Here is a 20,202-nt window from a genome sequence, read left to right on the forward strand (position 1 = left end):
TCTGCGGATGCACAAGAGCCAAAGGTCACTTGAAATACTAATGGGAAAACAAACTCAAGCCTTCTGAGGCTCAGTCTACAGTTCACTATGAAACAATGTTTCCTTCTTAATTAACTCATTATTTTTTTCAAAATAGGTTTTTAGTTTTTTTTTCCAAGCTGCAAACTCTTCCTAATTTTTTGGCATCTACCACATAGGAAATATTTATAATTGCTCTGTTATGGGACCCAAAGGAGAAAAAAATCAGATCTACCTGAGTCCCTTTAGTTTTCAGGTACAAGTATTGTTATCCTTATTCCATATTAAAGCACTGTGTGCTTATGAGAATACATGTATGAAAAGAAGACTAGTATGTATAGGTTGAACAACCCCAACTCTCTCAGCCTGTCCTCGTAAGAGAGGTGCTTCAGCCCTATGATCATTTTTGTGGCCTTCCTCTGGACTTGCTCCAACAGGTCCATGTCTTTCCTGTGCTGAGGGCTCCAGAGCTGGACGCAGCACTCCAGGTGGGGTCTCACCAGAGCAGAGCAGAGGGGCAGAATCACCTCCCTTGACCTGCTGGCCATGCTGCTTTTGATGCAGCCCAGGATGCAGTTGGCGTTCTGGGCTGTGAGCACACATTGTCAGCTCACGTCCAGGTTTTCCATCGATTACCCTGAGAAAAAGTTTATCTCACACGTGGCAGGAATTTGCAGTCGAAATACTGACTTTAATTCAACTTGGGCACTTTGTCTATTTTATCACTCTGAACATAACACTGTCTCTAGTGCCTATATCTGCTATCATCTTCCCATTCCTATAACTCATGAGATGCTGTAAAATGATTACACTGCAGAAAACTTTTAGCAGCTGCCTTTGACTCACCCTAACTCAAATGACTTCAAACACATTAAAGTTTACCTGAAAAAGACCATTTTTATTGAAGAAAGTAAATTGAGCCCTGGATATAACTTCAAACTCTTCTTGACTTAAATTCCTCAGTAAACTTGGTGGCAGAACAACAGAAGCGAAGGCATTTGTCTGATCCTTGTCAAAATCTATCTGTTAAATAAAAACAAAAGAAGAACGTGTTCAGACAAAACCCAAACCATCCATTGCCCGCAACCAGGTTCACACCCTTACGCAAAGATATCAAAACATGGGACTAGAACCAATCGATACTAATATGTCCTGTACTTACGAAGAGTTGATCCAATAAATAAATACAAAAAAGGATTAGGAGGTTTTCCCACGTTTCCAGCATGAGATCAGTCTTCTGCTACAGAAGGATATTAGATAAAACAAACAAACAAACTCCTCCACTGCTATAATGATGATTTGGAAATAATGAGATGGCAATAATGGCACTCATAATAATTTTCAGTAGCCTTCAAGATATTTTTCCTCATACCAAAAAATGTTGAGAATGGAAAAATATGCTCTGAATCCTTCTTTCTTGAGCTGTATTATTCACCTTGGTTTGCACGTCTGAATTAATTCTCTTACGAGTTTTTCTCATTTCTCTGTTACAGAAGGGAGATTTTAAAACAATGATTAGGGTCACCTCTCTGTATTTATTGTGCTATGTAGCACAAAAAAGACACCTTCTGCCATCAATATAAGCTTAATCTATAGTGGCAAGGTGTCAGAGAGCTGAAAGCCCTCTACAGCACAGAGATGTAACAAGTGAGCAGGAAATAAATGAGGGTGCAAACCTGGATTTCATTAGCTACCAGACAGCAAGCAATTCTGTGACTGCACGTTTTCCCACCATGGCATACTCAAGGTGTGCCACCTTACCCATCAAAGGAAGGGGAGCAAGACATCTCACAGTGGCTCTACAGCAGAAGGGTTTAAGGATTTTACTGTGAGATAAGGAAACTCACACTCCTGACTTCTCCAGAGGCAACTTGGTTATGGATTTATGCCTCTCATCATCAGCTGTATGATTCTAAAAGCACCATTAGCTAATAGAAAGTTTAAAACCATAGGTTACTGATAGATTTATTTAACTTCTAAATTTTCACTGAGTTTCTGTGAATAACAGACACCCTTGGAAAATGGTAAGAAGTGGTTCAGAGATATCTCCTGACAGGGCTAAATGCAGTTGAATAAAAGGTTTTCAAAAGATAACTCTGCCACACTAAACAGAAAGTGTGTGCGTGTGTGATAAAGATGTCCCATTAGGTATTGTCTGCAAATAGAGTGGAAGAGGCTTCTATAAAGAAGCATGGATATATTACAGGAACAATTTAATAATATGAATCACTAAAAGCTAACTTAGTCAAAGGTTTGGCAAGAAACATAAAGACACAGGGGACTGAAATAGAATCTTTCCAAATTGCCATGGATACATTTGCTTCATATCTACTTTAAGAAAAAAAAATGAAATAAAATCTGGAAACATTCTGACATACAGCTTGAAGAGTTTAATGCTCCCTGCTGAGCCTGAGATAGATCATCACATCACTGGTGAAAAACCTGGGCTTTCACAAGGGAATCTCCCTCCAGCAGGAATAGCAAGTATCTTTCCTCATAGGTATGGAAAATATAAACAGTGACCACAGCTGCTGCAGACTTTTCTGGTAGGAAGGATGCTAAGAATTCTCAATCAGCTGTTGGAAATGTGAAAGTCTGAGAACAAGCTCATGTTCCAATAGGAACATTATAAATAAATTGACGGAGTTTGGATTTTATGATTATTTAGACAGTGCTGTAATAAATGATTCCAGGGCAAGAAAATTCCTGGATGTCCTCAAGCCACAGATGGTAATTCTTATTATACATGCAAACATCCCAAACCTGACTTCAGAATTTTTCCTTTCCTCTTTCCATAAATACAGGATGAAATGTGGAGAAGAAACGTTCCTTTGATAACAATCAAAGGACAATCAGCTATTAAGCTTCATCATTAAGAGAGCTAAATAAAAGTAGATTTATAATCATCAAAAATTTCTAGTAAAATTAATTCAAAGACATTTTAGCCAAAATGTCTATGAATATGAATATGTGAAAACTCAATTACATTAAATCCATCTGTATCTATTTAAGTCAGCATTTGAGTTTTGATCCAAAGTCTACATACACAGCACGTAAAAGGCCTGCAACCTCTTATAGTACTACTACTTTTTATAGCACTGTCTTCATTACTGTTTTTGATATTTACAGTACATAGTACTTTATAAAATGATCAGACTTTTTTAGGATTGTTGTCTTGCCAATTTGCAGTGGGAATTAATTTGATTCCATAAATTGCTTATACTCTAGTGATTAGTCTTTAACCATTTTCATAATGCCATGTTTTGTTTGAATTCTGTTTGAATTTTGGTTCCTGTGGCCCAAATGACAGTAAATTTTTTTTTTCCATTTAATCTTTTCTGTATGTTTCTCCAGGTAAGGCTCACTCTATTTGAATGGTTAGACTCCTAGGAAATTCAGATTACATTACCTCTGTCATAGACTTATATGATTGTGAAAAAAATACACTGCACAACATTTTTAAAAGCATTTAGGTGCCATAAGATGCAGACAGGCATATAGTGGAATTTAAAATGTCTAGGCACCTCATTGCTACTGATTTCAACAGAACCTTTGGAAAATCCTAATAGGTGCTCATGTTCATCTCAAATGCTATTTCATAGCTTTTAAATGTCTGACCTTTTGTATTTGTGAAAAAAGAAGAAAAAATATTTTTGAGTTGACGACAAATATCTTAACTATACCAGCCTATCTAGGTACTGTAGCACTGGAGACCATTCTGCATTGAGTAACCTGTGTTCCTTTTATTTTTCACGTCTAGGCTGGTCGAGCTCCATGTGACTGTCTTGAACCACCCCGAACATCCCAAACGACACAAGCCTATCAACCTATGTGTGAACAACTGTATCAGCCCTAGGTCTCTGCTAGTAGTAGATGTTTAAACTATACTGGAAGGTTGTAGATACCTACATTTAGGTGTCTTATTCTAAAGCTGAAATAAATCAATGGAATTGTTAGCTAGTGTACAATGGGTAATGCAGCAGACTGTTAAAGATTATTTTCCCTTTTCATTAGTTAAAAAATAAAAACAAAAAGGATAAAGTCCGTTCTGGATTTATAAGCAAATTACTTTTCATCCATATGGAACCTGTGAGTTTATCTGAGTTTCCTGTCAGTCAAGGAAATGCTACAATAATCTGTTTGGATGATTGCAGGAAAAAGGAAATAGAAAGTAGGGGGAGAACTGGGGGCTTTAAGTGGTTTTCTAGGAACCGCAGTAAACATACTTGGAACAACAGGCACATTTCATGTTCAAACACAACTGCTTGTTCCATACCTGGAAATCAGATGCATTATTCTGTGGACTGACACTGAAAGAACCACCTTTGAATGAAGTTGAGTTTATAGAAGACACTCCAAGCGCGAGGTTTCGTGTTGAAATACTCATAGATGGTCCAGTGAACTGGATCTTTAAAGCCAAGGCATCAATAGTTTTTAGAGCTCTAAAAACAGAAATAAAATTATTCTAAAAGCTGAATACAGAAAAAAGAATACTATGGTCTGCATGCTCTCCACATTTAAGATAATGCTCTTATTACTGACTACGTTTCTATCACCCATCTGTGTATTCACAGAGAGACTGTTGGGCTGTAAACGTATGCATTTCTGTTGATAACAAAAGCTTTTGTGCGACAGAAATTATCTGATTACATATCACTGGTCCTGAAATAATTTTCCAACAATACTTTGCTCTATGCTGCGTCACGTATCAGGAGACTTCTTTTCCATCCAAATACTTTATCCCTGTCAGCACATTAATTTTAGTACAAGAAGAAATATTGGTATAACTAATTTTGAAAATTCTTTTTGATGGAAATCAGAAAAAATTGATTTTTGTACTGCAATTGTTTGTCTATATATGGAAGGATCAGTCCTTCCAACCTTGCAGGTTGCTCTCAAGAGCTTGTCTCAAATGCAGAAATACTTACTCTGAAGATGATGCCGCCAATACACTGTCTGAACTGTTTAGAATATTGGAAAAAATCGTCACCACAGTAGAACCCAGTGATTCATCAATTTCTTCATCATTCACAATTTTTTTGAGCTTCTGCACAACATCATTTACTTTGTCTGAGGTTAGCTGCTGCCCTTCACCAGTGAGATTCAGAAGCTGATTGGCTATGTCAGCTGCATTTTCTGTAAGTGTACAGATCAAATGAAGTAAAAAGAGAAAATAATGCATATCAGTCCTGAAGTAATTCAGAAATACAACTTTTTTATCCTCCTTGTTGAAAGCTAGAGCATGTTCTGTGGTACTTATAATGAGCATAGAATTTAATCATTTTAAAAATTTATAATTTTATGAAAAATTATGTAGAACCTGCTGGTTATTATATACTGTCCTCATTGGCTGTGTCTTTCTTTTCCTTAATTTGATTTGAATTTGTAAATCAGAACTATTATTGAAAGGGATGATTGAAAGAAAAAAAGGGGGAAGGAAAGAACACAAAGCATATTTTCTCTCTTTTTTTCCTCCTTATTCTATCCTTTCTTGTTCACTGGGAAAAACAGTTTCACTCTTGAAGTGAAACAAATGCATCCAAAGTCACTATTAGTGACAAAATATTCACTCTTCTAAGTTTTGGGGAGAAAGCCTGACCCCACTGTAATTGTTTCAGTTCCTTCAGAGATTGTATTCTACTCAGAGGGTTGCCAAGCAAACACACAAGCAAATTTCATGAGAAGAATCTTCCTGGTAAGGAAAGTTTGATGGTGTGTCCAATGCCAGAACCTTAGTGTAAATCACATGTTTAACTGTAAGTTTGATGCCACCTGGATAGGAAACTAATGTAAACACTAACATTTTACAATATCAAAATATTTGAGATTTACTGGAATTCCCAAATAAGATTTTGAAAGAAGATCAGTCTTCTTTAGTCTGCAACTGGCTGTGTTTTTTGAATGTTGTGTTTTATAATATATCTTTTGCTACATTTTCTGTAGAATGTTCATTTTACATGAAACGATGTGTTCATATAGCCTGACTGCAAGTATTCGATCAACTAAGTTAGGTAGCCAGGCTCCCTAGGACCCCTCCATCAGTGCAGAGAGAAAAAGAGGCTTCAAGGAAGCAATTCAGAACAGGAGCTTACTGTACGTGCTCTGAATTACTTATGAGAGTATCATTCTCTTCACTAGCTCTGGCACTAAGAAAAGGGGCCATAAAACTGTTGTCTATTTATTTTATTACTCTTTTAAGGCCAGAATGACATCAAGGGGCATTTTGCAAACCAAGAATAAATCTGAAAATGTCTGATCACAAGCCCAGTGAAGAGAGTGGGAGTCTTTCCACTGGCACCTACAGGCATTGGAAACATTTAAAAATTTGTCTGAACCTGAATATCAAATTGAGGCAAGCTACCACCTGCCTCTGTCCTTGCTTAAATTACCTGAAGAGTTTGATTTATTTCATTAATTGGTATCCAGAGCTTTTCATAGGTGGGCTGAATTCAATTTGGTACACTTCCCCAGAGTTCAAATATTTATTTTGCACTGATTTTTTAGGAAGATTTTAAAAAACTTAGCATAAAAGAGGATGATATTCTTCCTTAATGTAACTGCCTTATAGTAAGCGGTAACCAGAGTCTACAAAACCATTACTTTAACCAAAGAACAATATCAATATACCCACCTGTGCAATTTCTAAGATCAGGCTGGCCCCAGTATGATGTATAATTCTGCAGACCCAAATAGCTAAAGAGAAAAAATGACAAAATTCAAACGTAATACCATAGCAAAATTATGTAAACGTTTCATAATTCTTTTGTAGGTGTCACAGTGGTCCACTCTTCTCAATTCACAATTTTTCTAGTAATATGGCCCCTAGTGAAATGAAATATGTATGCTTGATACTGGAAACAGGTGATCAATTAAGTGACAGTGCTGAGAGAAACCCTAGTTCTTTCTGGACAAATTCCCAGGTGATTCCTACTGATTTAATAAACTGCATCAATAGAAATTCTGTCCTTGTATTTCAGGAAAGACCCAAATATTGACACAAACTATTATGCCGCTATTATGGCCTAATCAGATGCTTTTTCTGTAATTTCCCTTTGATATAAATGGCATTGATCAAGTCAATAGGAAGCTGAAATACCTCTCAGAAGAACACGCGCAGGGAGCTATCTGGAGATACAAACTTATACCACCCATGAAAGCTAGGGCAGGTCACCATCAGATCCAAGTCCAAGGTCAGGGTTAGATATGAAGATATTTTTTTTAAAAAATGCTTTTTTAAAAAGCCTTACCATAGCAAAATACCCAGATATGCTCCAAAATTAAACACACTTTTTGCTTAGTTTTCTTTAAAGACAATCATGTTATCATAGCATAGCGAAGGCATGATGGAGAATGGGAAAAACTGATCTTTTCACTCAGCACATGACAGAATAAAGTTATTCCTCAGTTGATTACCTTTATTACAACAGCATACTAGCAGGTAACCTTCTACTGTGGGATGCACAGGACTAGAGGGGACCATTAGAAGAGTTTCATCCTCCCTCAAAACACACCTCACCTGTGGTCCTTGTTGGCAAAAGCTGGTGGAGTCAGAGGCAAGGAAAGCACAGCACAGTGCAGAACACTGTAATTTTTTTTATGAGAAGTGCTGTACATGGACAATCAATGGCATTGTGCAGACCACAAATGAACAATAAAGATAAGCAATTCTGGGGCAGCAAAGGCCAGAAACCTTAATTTTTAATGATTCTGAGGCGCTGACATAAAAACAATTTGACTTCTGCACTACTCACTCTACAACAAAAGTTGGTCAATCAGAATCTAGCAATCCTTGTACAAGATTAAGAGGCTGAGGAAGTGAGTTAGTTAAATATAATGCTAGTTTCTTTCCTGTTTGGCGCAGAACCTCAAAGCTGATTCATATCCATGTTGCCATATTGTTTTCAAAAAGTAAAAGATCTGTTTTTCTCAGAACACGTTCCAGATGCAATGTTGGCAGATAAGACTACTACATTGTATTTAATGGTGATCATCCTAAATACTGAAGAAATTAATTACTATTGCATCATCGTAGCCATGTTCAAGACACTCAAAGGAGATCAAAGACATATTGTTTTGGTAATATATCAAAGGAAGTAATAATATCCCCATTTTACAAATGGGAAATAGAGATACAGTGTCTAAATCTTTTGTAGATGTTCACAAAGAAAGCCTATATTAGGGAAAATTTATCCTAAATCTTAAAAATACAAGTTCAAATCTTTAACCATAAGATTACCCCCACCTTCAATTATGACTTGCTACTGGCAAAATGCTTGTTTCGTGGGATTTCTTTTACTTTCCCTTAATGAGATGAGAAGTGCTGGATTAAACCAAGTACACATTTCATCTTCACAGAATTTTGTTGAGAATTTCTTATACAAGTCAGATAATAGTAGTGGAGTAGTAGCAAATATGAAACTTTGGTTTCGGTAACATAAACATCATGATTTGAAGAAAGCAGTTTCATTCTGTACGAAGGTGCTATTTTTATAGTCACTTGGAACATGTATTAATTGAGAGCCTCAATGTGCCCTGCAGAAGTGGTAGATGAGCTTTTTTTCCTTACCAATGAAGTACATACTCTTACTGAAGTACATATCTCTCACAGTATAGGAATCATCTTCCTGAAATACAATACTGGCCAATGGCAACCATTATGGAGGATGCAGTTTAACCAGAATAATATACAAAAAGAAAGTTGCATTCGAAGCTCTCAGTTTCAAGATATTAGAACACCTACCAGGTTCTTGATGCTGTCTGAACTGAGCTCCCATGGCATAATGTGTAGTTGGTCACAGTCGGTCTGGTATCTGGCCAAAAATAGTTTGGAGGGTTTTCTTCAGCTAAACATTTTTCTGTAAAATAAAAATATATCAGTGTTAATGGTGAATTTCATCATCTAAACATCTTGCATTTCTTGTCCTCTGCTCATCAACTGGTCTACAGCACAAGGCTGTCTTCAGAAGAAATTCCTGGTTGTTAACTATGGAGTAGTAACAATGGAGGGGTGCACAACAGGGGACAAAATATACTGCTGCTGCTGCTCAAGGGCAAGGACTGAACATTCATGCTGCATCCACTTGCACTCCACCAGCCTCCCAAGGGAAGGGTAATCTCTGACTGGAAGAAGTTGAATGGGAAAAGATGAGAGCTAGAAGGAGACTGATTAAGGGCAGCAGCTGGCAGGAGCACAAACAACAGGGTTGAAGAGTGGGAATGAGGGGCCTTGGAGGTCCAAAATGTCTCATTATAGCACTGGCTGTAAATCATACTTCTTTATCCTCAAACTACTAGAGGAGCTGTCAGGATCTATCCCAGCCTCCTTCAACCAGACAGCAAAACACTGGCTAAAGCAATCTGGACAATTGTGTTTGTGTTAAAAGAGGTATCGAGCACAGCTCTCTGAGATTAGTGGAACAATAAGGCTTAAAGGAACAATTTAAAATCTGAAACAGTCACACCGTTTGGAAATGTGTTATTTTAACACATTTTAAGACAATTTATCACAAAATTTTAACGCAGATGTTTATTTATGGACAAGTAAACAAAATTTCTTGTGTAACAAAGCCAAAAAATACTTACCTACTGGATCAACATCCACAGTATGAAGCTTATATCCTCCTTCCATGGTCCCATTATTCCTTATGAGTTTCTGTCGGATTTCTTCCTCTTCTAAATTGATGTTGTTGGTAGAATTATAAACCAGAAGAGCCAAAACCTCAAAACTGCAAGGAAAATAATCCGAATGTTTGAGTCAGAACAGCAGAGGCCAAATATGTGGAAGTAAAATTATCTGACAAACTCTGGTTTTCTGAGTATGGAACAGTGTCACCAATACAATGTTAGACACATATATGCATTTTTGCATATATAGGGCCACAACAAGAAAGTACGGGTAGGAAATCTTGTCCTCTAATTACCATTAAAGAAGCATCTCATCAAGAGAGTTAAGATATTAAAAGACGAAAGTATAAAGTTGTGAGTTGTGAGATCTAAATAGGCCCTAATTAAATTTAAAAATCTGGTGCCTGATGGTTTAGGAACTTAAGAGCTGATTCATCCCACCTTACAAGACTTGTCAGGATGGGACAAGTCACCTTCCAGAGGGTCTCTCTCTCCACTGACTACTGAGGAAGACCAGAAGATTAATGAAGAACAGATGCCTAACATTTAAATGTCTAAATTTTGATGGAGTGAAAAAACACCCTGACACACTTCTGAAACTTTTAGTCTTAATTAGGAAAGTCTAGTTGCTCAGATGAGTAATTCAAGTTTGAGAAGTAATAGCTGTTTTGTACTGTAGCCCACTGCTACTTTCTTGGGCATAAGAAGTAGTTCAAAGTGCCCAAGTCTCTTTGCTGTGAGAGAAATAAAACAGTCCCCACCCTTGTCCAAAAACATAGCTTTTCTGGAAGGGAAATAATGAACAGAAAAGCAGTTCTAGCAGGACACAGGAAAGAAGCCCAGAGTGGAAGGCTCAAAAATTTCCTCCTGGGACACAGAAAACACACGCTGGAGAAGAGAATATGTCGGTACCCAAGAGCATTGCTTGGCTCTGGCTAGTAGGAGGTGACGACACTGAAGCATGGAACATTGGATCTCTACGGGAGCCAAAATTTGGAAAAAAGGAAAAAGCAAGCCTGCTTTGGGCTGTCTTCATCTTAGTCTTGCCCTTGGATACCCAGCAGCCTGAATAAAGACTTCGCGGTGTGTGAGCAGTTTCTGGCAGCCTGGGAAGTGGCAGCCGTGCCAGCACGCATACAGTGAACGGGGCACACACCAAACCAAGCTGCTTTCACCAGCGGCCCCCAGTGCAGGAAAGCAGCAGTGAGCTAAAGGGTCTTGCGGTTTACTTGAAGAAGAGTAGGAGAAAAAAATCTGTAGGGCCACTGTATGGGAGAGAGCTAGTAGGGTTTTCAGGTACTCCATCCTAGACAGACCAGGACCTGATTTCCAAAAATCTTCCAGAAACACATCCCCATGTCAACAGCTCAGAGTTGCACTTTCCAGAGGTGCCTAGTCTGGCACAGTATAAAAGTACAGCTTAGAGCACAGATGTTGCTCTTAGATGGCAGATTGAACCCTCTTTCTGTCAGACATCATTCTGAAAACTGAATAACTCAAATCATCAATTCTGAAGTACCGTCATTAGTGAAATGGCATTAAAAGAGCTGGCATTAGAAAACAACCTCTCAGTCTAGGAAAAAAATAAAAAAAGAAAAGCAATGCCCAAACCTCATAAAGAAATCATAAATGTGAACTAAATACTCTGCACATTTCACTGTTGCAGTTGTAAAGAACTATACACAGTCCCTGGTTGGTGGGCTTTTTCTTTTTTTTTTTGTTGTTGTTGTTGTTTGTTTTTGTTTAATACCAGTACACTTTTCTTTTTTCTTGCCATATCCACTCTTTTACTGGTAACATGTTGCTGGAGAAGACAAAAATGTGACTACCTGCTGGCTCGGCTTGCTTTTTCCCCAATGGATGTATTTTAGCAGAGAAATTCCAGCTATTCTGGCCAGGTCGCTCCTGCCCTGCTCCCAGAGATACTGAGTTCCTCCTAACATTCCTTTGGTCTCTGTGAAGTGTTTAACATATGGCAATAGTCTCAGTAGGGTGGATGTGCATTAACAGGTTTTTGCTGTACACCTCGGATATACTGCGAGGCACAAGTTTATTATGGCATTTATTTTTAGCAGAAGCATGGAAATTGCCTACAGGATTGCCAATTCCTTCAGCCCTCCAGTACTTCAGCCCCAGAGTCTCCTGGCACTTAACCATCTTTCCTAAAAGATTCTGGCTTCACTCATCTATTCCCTTTACTTCAGAAGAGGAAAACTTAATATACCGATGCCACTCCCTAACTCAGCACTTTGGCTGCAAAACAGAAGTGAACAGTCACTGCTACTACTATGCTGCCTATTGCAGGACTCCCAACTAACCAAAATGATATTTAGTACCCATAACTGCGCAGAGGGATAACGGCAAAAAACCAGAGGGATAATGATAGATGAGGTAGGACTGGTTACAGTTATCTTGAACAATTATAGAGAAAAGTATTGATTATGAAGCACTGATAAAAATAATCCGTTAAACCACATTTTTATTTGTTTTCTGAGAAACTCTTAGAGCACAAGTCATGTATACTGTGTAATAAGAGCCTGTTCCATATTATGATGAAAACAATTTCTATAAACTTTTCAGAATGACTCATGCTCGCTTCCCAAAGTAAATAAATACCTTTTAACTTGACAGCTGACGCAACATGAAGCTGAGTGCTTCCTTCCACTTTTATCACACTCAGATCCCAGAAAGAAAACATTTAAATGGTGAAGAACAAAATTCTTGATTTGGGAAACAGTAGGCCTACTCTCAAATAAATGTCAACACTGCCGTGCTCTGCTGGTGTCACCAGAGCTGCTACACCCAACCTTACATCTTTTATTGTGTGCCATACAAAAGCAGATGGATTCTCACAGCAGTAATCAATTACAAATTACACATCACCTACAGTAACCTGTACTGCTAGTATTACTGCTGTCAATATGAAAAATGGACTGCGGTGTAGGTAAACACAATGGGAATAAGCATTTATGCCTCTCGTCTCTTTAACTGAAATGGTGACAGCTGGAGCAAGCAGGGAAACAGGGGAAGACCTGCATCTATCCCACTTTGTCCTGGTCTGTCGAGCTCAGAGAGCTGGCTCGGACAGAGGACTTTACGAAGCTGCATCCTCATCAGAGGCCCAGGAGGCGGTGGGGGTGCCTGCGCTGCCATGGCGCGTACCACAAAGCCGGCTTTCTTCTCCTGCAGCATGACTCAGAGCTATTCCAGGACAGTGTGCCTACACACGGGCTGTGGTCTCACTGCTACGCAATGCAAGGAGCCTGAAGGAAGGATTAACAAACCATGCGAACCGTGCAGCACAGGCTGTCTCATACCTGGAGATATGTGGTTGATAATTAGCAATGCATACTTCTCTCGTTTCTGTTGTACTAGACAGGCTGAACTAATGCTGAATTAGTGTGGTTTTCAAACTGTTTAACAAATCCCTATTAATTTCTTTCACTGTTAATGTTACTTGATTTAAAGTATATAAAGAATCATTTTTAAAGCACCTAAGTACTCAAGGAATCTTAATTTCCACAAAAAGTCACGGGGAATTTAATTTCTAACTGCTGGTATATATAAAAAAGGTTTTAAGATGTCAGCATTAAATTGTTTACCAATCTTGCTGTTATGTTGGCTTTGAAGATAAGCAGCGATGGGTAGCTATAACTCAAGACTGGCAGCACATAGTCACCTGTAAACACTACCAACTTCTTCCCATTAACTGGACAGGCAAAAAAAGAGGTGACTATTGCATAAGGCACTCAGTGAAGATGTAATACAAATAGCATTCAAAATGTTAGAAAACACAGAGGATGAGACAGAAAGAAATACAAAAGAAAAAGCATTCCACAAAAGCATCTGAGCTGCAGATAAACTTTTACTTGAGGTGATTTTGACTGTGACACCATTAAACAGTTCAGAATGGAGAGCAAAAAAGTAGGACCAGGCACAATAGACACATTCAAAGTAACGCCAAGGATGAAGAAGCTCCTTTCTCAGCAGAAGGTGATGATACAGAAAAAGTATAACATCTGAGACTTCAGGACACAAAACTAAAAGTTGCATCTACTTTTTGGACTACTAAAAATAAAAGCATTCTAAGCCTTTCGTTTAAGTTAATGGTCACTGTACCAGAACAGTGCTGTGAGCAGCATGGTCACACCTCTCTGCCTGTCCTTGTGTCTCCTGGCCTTGCTCCTCCTTGCAGATCTGGTGTGAGAATACACACAACTATGTCTCTTCAACAGAAAGCACTTATAATATGTGATGATTTGGTATGAAGCCTCTTTGTTATTAGACAACGTAGCAGAAAGGCAAAACAGAAAAGACTGGAATCTCTCACATCTCAACAGCTAGTCTTTGCTGAAATGAGTTTTTGGTTACACTTGAGCTACGTTCCAAAACAACAAAGAAAAACCCCATTCGCCAATATATTACTTTCCTGAAAAATGACATCTAACAATGTCAGGCCTACACTACAGCCAGATAAAGTCAGTGGAAAGACAAAGGAAGTCATTGGAACCCAGATCAAGAGCAGGCAGCTTCAGCAGGAGACTAAGAAGGGATCATCCTTCATTCACTCAGGAAGAATTCCCAAATCCCTCCATCTGTGATGAAGGCTTTCTTTTCAGATCACAGACACAAGATGCCAGCAGGGCACTGTGGAGAAACCTGTGGATTTCTGCTTGGCTCTTGTGGCATTTTAAGATGTTGCTCAGCACGGGTCAAAGCTGCCCCTTACCGCCTTCAGTAACACTGAAGTTGAAGCTGCGGGGACTTGAGGTGGCCCAGGTCCTAGTTGTTCCTAAAACCTCACCAGAAGAAATCAAGGAAATTTTTCCAAATACGAATAGGCATCACAGATGTTTTCATTTATGATGAGAATAGCATTATTATTTCATAACAAATAATTTGAAGTAATCTACAAAGAATGCAAAAACCTAATAATTTACTTGTTAAAGATACTTAGGACTATAAAAGCAAAATTATGCTGCTCTGATGTTACTAACTCCTGTCTAAAACTATTACACAATCTAATTAACTTAAGTTTTATCCAAGTGCATTAAACTTTCCATTAAGCAACACAGCACCCAAGAACACAGCATGCAGGAGCCTGAATCTGCCTTACACTGGTGGTAAAAATCCCACGGACTTCAAAAAGGCAGGACTAGGCACGGGCAACTCTGATTTACCACTTTCCTCCCTATTTTCATTCCTAAGAGAAGGGATTTCTGTTTAAGCGTAGTGGTCTTTACCCAGATTGCTACCAGTGTGGCTTTTAATTTGGACGAGTTGTTTAACAGTACTAATATTAATGTCGTTTCACATAGTAGAAGCAATTGAACGCAGGAAATAGGCCAAAATTATGACAATCAAGCAGTGGAAATTGGAGCAAGCAAAATCTGTTTTGTATGTTAAGTGGAGAAAAGGTTATAAATGAATTGGGGCCTGAATTCTCAAAATTGCTTGCAAAATAAAAGAAGAAAGGAGAAGCAGGGGGGCTGATCTGCTTAATAATGACTAATTCCCCTACTGAGGCAGCCCTACATAGTCATCTGACAAGACTAGGATCAGTAGGAACCTTCTGAGAAAAGCAGCTGCAGCAGTCACAGGAAGTTTTGACAAAGTTGCAGTCTTAAAAGGCAAGGAATTAATGAAAGAAACAAACAGATTTATAATTTATTTACATAAAATGGACAAATTAGCTTCACTTTCAAAGGTTTGTGCAAAATAACGGGAGGCAAAGAAACAGCTATGCCCATAGCTCGTTCTGAACTCCTTTATACTTTTATTTTGAACAGCTGCCCTCTCATTAAGAGACAGAAACAGCATGACCAGGGGAAAAAAATTAAACACAGACACAAAGTCAAGTATAGCTGTGATAAAATTCTGTCTATTAAAGTGGTTAATAATCTACCAAAGTATTAGCTTGATATACTGCTGTCATCTAGAGATCTCGCAGTATTAAAGGTGCTGATAGTAATAGGCACTTTTGGACTTGGCACTCTGTCTCATCACCATGTACATAAACACATAACAAGCACAGTGTACTTTGGATTTCTGCAGCTCATAGAGCACAGCAATGAAAGAATAACAATCCACTTTCATATTTTTGTTTTGTTTTGCTCCTCTCCAGAATGCAGTACAGTTTAAAATATTTATTTGGAAAACACCTATTTTTAACGTGCCAAAAAAGCCAACTTCCTACCTCCCACTTCCAGCTTCTATTTCTTCTCTGAATCATTCTCTCTCTAACGATTCTTTCTCTTTCACTTGCAAGAAGACTAGGTGGGGAGACCAATAACAGGAGTTCCTTGATAAGGTAGCAGTATGTAAATAAGGGTTGAAGCAAAGCAGAATGCATAGAAAAGGTTGGGAAAGGCTGTTTTGTTCTTTGGGGGCTTTTTTAATTGTTGTATAAAATACTAATCCAAAAGGTACAGAAAAAACATGTGATCTGAATTATAAGAATATGAATTCATGTAAAGAGAGGGAAAACTTCTCAAAGAACAATTTAAAGAATTATGATAGTGGCTTAGAAAGAAGGTGGCTATGATCTTGTGGAAAATCCAGAAAAGAGAGTTAAGGTTCAGTGAGTTAGACTAATATGTTCAATCCTGTAAAAGATGAAAGTTAAGGCCGTGATACTTATGGGTTAGGTCTTAAATTTTAACTGTGGAGTGAAATTCTGTTCAGATAAACATGAAGGTAAATGAAAGAAATACCACAATAACTAAGGGAAATAGTGGAATGTCTAAAGCTGCAAGAGACTTATTCTTGACTATTCAAAATGGAGAAATAAGAAAATCTTTGGACAACTATTCACAGAAATAATTTATAGGAATATTTAATTAATAGAAACTGTATGAAATCACACTGTGAGCAAGTTACATAAAAGAACTCGTCTATAACATTTCAGTGGATCTTTCTCATATTTTTTAGTAGTGAGAAATTAACTTTCCTTCCATCAGGGATTAAAAACGTCCAACCTGTAACCTGCCAATTTTTTATACCCCAAAATGTTACTTTCATGTCTTGTGGGATTTCCTTAGAATCCTATCCAGGACAAATTCAGGAAAGTGGAAAATCTAACAAAGTTATCTTGAAAGCAATGATTGGGAAGTAGTAGAAAAAACCCAGGGGTTACTTTCTCGATCTTCAGAAATTCAACAGGCTTCTTCCTTGTAAAATCTAGAAACAGCTGTGTGAACCGCAAAGAACTGGAAACCTAGTGACTAAACCCAAGAACACTGAAGACTACAGGGAAATTGATCTTTCCTTTGTTTCAGAAGGGAAGCAATGTACAACAGTAGACATATACTCAGAAGACCTAAAGCTGGAAGAACGCCAACTTTTCTCAAAAGTTTCTCCTGTGAAATGCATGAAAATATATGGAAGACATGAAAAATACAGGAAAAAACAGCAAAAAAAATCCCATGTACATGTATTTTGATACATGTAAATGTGCATACACGATGTGTAAAAAGTGTAATTTTTGTTAGTCACATATCACGTAGCTCAATTAAATTTTTAATTATCCCCATGTTACTCCAACTGGGTTGCTAGGTTGGGCAGAATCTTAACTTCTCTTTTTTTTTCTTTTTCTAAGAAAACATGCACAGCATAACGATTCTGATTATTTGGAGAACAATAACATTTTATGACACATGATTAGTATTTATACTAAATTATTCAGAATGATGATAAAATGCCATTTGGCCTTGACATAAAGTGCACTACAGCCCATGAGAAGAATAGTTTCTCATTAGACCAGGCCTCCCTTGAAAACCTTTATGGCTTTTTATGAATACGTAATTCCATTGCCTCTGAAATTACATATGATGAGCAAAGTAAATAGGAATGGGGTAACTTCCCCATAACAGTGATATACGTCAGGGAAAGGGAATTACTGGAATAATTTCTCCCTCTTCAACTCCTTTTTTTTACAGACCAGGGAGAAGAAACAAAATCCAGAGGACAGGATAGTGGGAAGGTGAGATGAGAAGAAATCAGGTGTGCAGACTAGGAGAGAACAGAGGCAGACAAACTGGGCTGCTAGTCACGTAAAAGAGACAGGAATAAGGATGGGGAAAGCTTTACATTCCTCAGCAGTCTTGGGTTGTCAGCAAGACCCAAGGCAAGGTCTCCACTTAAAAGGTTTTTCTGGCATAACTGTATCATTTAGAAGTGTGAAAAAGAATCCCACCCACATCACTACACCCTACTATAAATGTAGGTCAAGCAGCAAAATAGTCCATTCAGAGACTGAGTTTACACTACACCAGTTAAATGGTTTTGCCCATAAAAGCTGTCTTTCTGCTGTGGGTGTGTGGGAAGGAGATAGTACCATTTACAAATCTTTTCACATTTAGGTAAACTCTGTAGAAAACTGGAAGCACCAGTAACTACTTCCTGAGGGTAAACTGGGAATATTGGGCTATCTCTGAAATTAAAAAGCCCAGCTGTTATCATGGTAGTTCTCAGGAGTCAGCAAAGTCCTTTCCTACAGGACTTTTGCCTACACTGCAAACAGATACATCCCATACTCACTTGTTGCCCCTTCCTCACAAGACTAATTATGTTTTGGTTTCCTCTCCTTAATTTGGTCCTAAGATTCACTCCCTCCCCACATAAACCTCAGAAATCACGCTGCTGCTTTCAAAGAAATCCCCTGAGGCCCAATTTTCAGGGGGTGTGACCCATCTAACTTTCTTTGGCTGCCTTTGAAGCCATCCCAACTCCAATCCCTCCGAGCCCAGCAGAAGTCAGGAAATGAGAGCATATGGTAAATAGTTTAACTCACACTAGCTTGGCTTTCAATTCTAGTATGATTTTTCAGTTTTTTGCATCTAGTAAGATGTCTGTTAACTCAAAAGGCTCTGGTTCAAGAGAATAAATACAGTGACAGTGGATAGATACCAGTGTACCAAAGCTTGTTGCTAAAGAAAGCCGGGTGTACTATACCACATATACGTGATATGTCTATTCAGTTTTGTGATGGACGAAACCTGAACTCTGAAAAAATGATCCGTTGAGGTTTAAAGCTTGGTAGGTTTTAAGTGAAAACAAACACGATAATCAGTATTAGGTTTCTGAGCACATCCAGAGCACTCAGCTTGCCAGCAGTCTAATATTTACAGACTGGCAGCATATACCCAATGATAGACAATGAATTCTGAATCCAATAATAGACAATAAAGCCTGTTGTAAAGCTACTTGTAATAGCAGCTGTTGCCTCTATCAAGAAAAACTCTTTAAAATGTTACCTTTTAATACTTCTTTTTGCTCTTGCTCCTTCTTTTATGGAGCCAGGGTGGATGCTATGAGAGAAATAAACATTAATTAGGGTGGGATAATTCTCAAAAGGAACATAGCATAAACATCTTCCCCCTTCATTTACCTGATATTGACCACATACACAGTGTAATTCCAGTTCTGGAAAGTGCGGTTTAGCTGAAAAACAGGAAGACATTGAGCACATGAATGGTGAGATGTCTTCTTGTTCTTTGGAGTTCTTTGTTGCTTAAGATATAGAATAATTTCACCTTTCTCCCCCTTGAGAAATCCCCTTCAGTTTTTCAAAGCAAAGAGAACACCTTCCCATTTCAGTGAGGTGACTGTTATATAGATGTAAAACTGGTAGTGAGAGATATGGGCTTTTTTACTGACAGAAGGAAATCTCTATAAGGTCACGACACAGTGAATAGGTGAGTGCACAGGATGCCAAACTTTTCCTTTTCTCCATCTCTTCCTCATCTTAAATTCTCAGAAACACTTCCATTAGAAAAGACTTACTAGCAAAACAACAGGGTCAATTTTCACCTCAAAGTCTATGAACCTATGATGTTATTTGTACTGTTTATTCTGAATGGGCAACGGCTACTCAGTTTTCCCCCTGGGAGACCCTTTTGCAAACTCTGCTAGGGCCAAGTGACACCTCTCTCGATTCTTTGGCTCAGGCATCTACGTACTTCGCCTGGCTACTGCTGCTAAGAGAACAACCTTGGCAGGTGTGGATGGCTGCATTTCTGGTTTGTAGATGACTACAGGTGGTTTCCTTAGCTTCTGAAATCTGAAAGTCTCTAGGTTTATTGAAAGAAAAACAAATATATTTATGACATCATATTTTCATGTAAGTAGTTGGTATAAAGATTACTTACAGATTGTGTGAGTGCCACTACCTGAACTATCAAAAAGGTCAGAATTTTCTGTATTCAGACAGGAGGAACTTTCAAAGGCAGGAACTTCAAGAATTCTTCACCCAGAGGGCCCAGAAAGGAGCTTATATCTCCTAAAATGTGTTTTAAAACCAGGGGCTACTAGAAACCCCAACAACTTATGGCAGAAGACTTCTGAAGTAGAGAATATCAGGGTAAATTGGAAAAATGTATTGCTTCATACAAATGAACACTGCTTATTTTTTTTTATTATTATTATTGCTATCACAATATAACTTCAAAACCACGTTAGCATCTGGTGAGAAAAATTTTGCTCTGTATGGTGATGTTGGAATTTAGACATCTACCTCTTTCAGTGGACAATGCTGATTTCTCCATACTTTCCAAAATATCT

The 20,202-nt window shown here is 38.1% G+C and overlaps 1 protein-coding gene across 8 annotated transcripts in view; it reads right to left on the reverse strand.

Annotated features, from left to right (window-relative positions):
* The window catches only part of ADGRG6 (adhesion G protein-coupled receptor G6), a 112,183-nt gene that overhangs the window by 27,145 nt on the left and 64,836 nt on the right, over positions 1-20,202 (reverse strand). For all 8 annotated transcript variants that reach the window (XM_074580556.1, XM_074580561.1, XM_074580553.1 and 5 more), the window contains 8 exons: positions 19,031-19,083; positions 18,897-18,950; positions 9,601-9,743; positions 8,759-8,873; positions 6,650-6,711; positions 4,947-5,154; positions 4,295-4,460; positions 901-1,041 (listed from right to left, as the gene is read on the reverse strand). In XM_074580556.1, the coding sequence (XP_074436657.1) occupies positions 901-1,041; positions 4,295-4,460; positions 4,947-5,154; positions 6,650-6,711; positions 8,759-8,873; positions 9,601-9,743; positions 18,897-18,950; positions 19,031-19,083 (942 nt within the window). The remainder of the gene's footprint in view (positions 1-900; positions 1,042-4,294; positions 4,461-4,946; positions 5,155-6,649; positions 6,712-8,758; positions 8,874-9,600; positions 9,744-18,896; positions 18,951-19,030; positions 19,084-20,202) is intronic.

The sequence above is a fragment of the Larus michahellis genome, chromosome 3 (assembly GCF_964199755.1).
Source record: "Larus michahellis chromosome 3, bLarMic1.1, whole genome shotgun sequence".
Taxonomy (NCBI): domain Eukaryota; kingdom Metazoa; phylum Chordata; class Aves; order Charadriiformes; family Laridae; genus Larus; species Larus michahellis.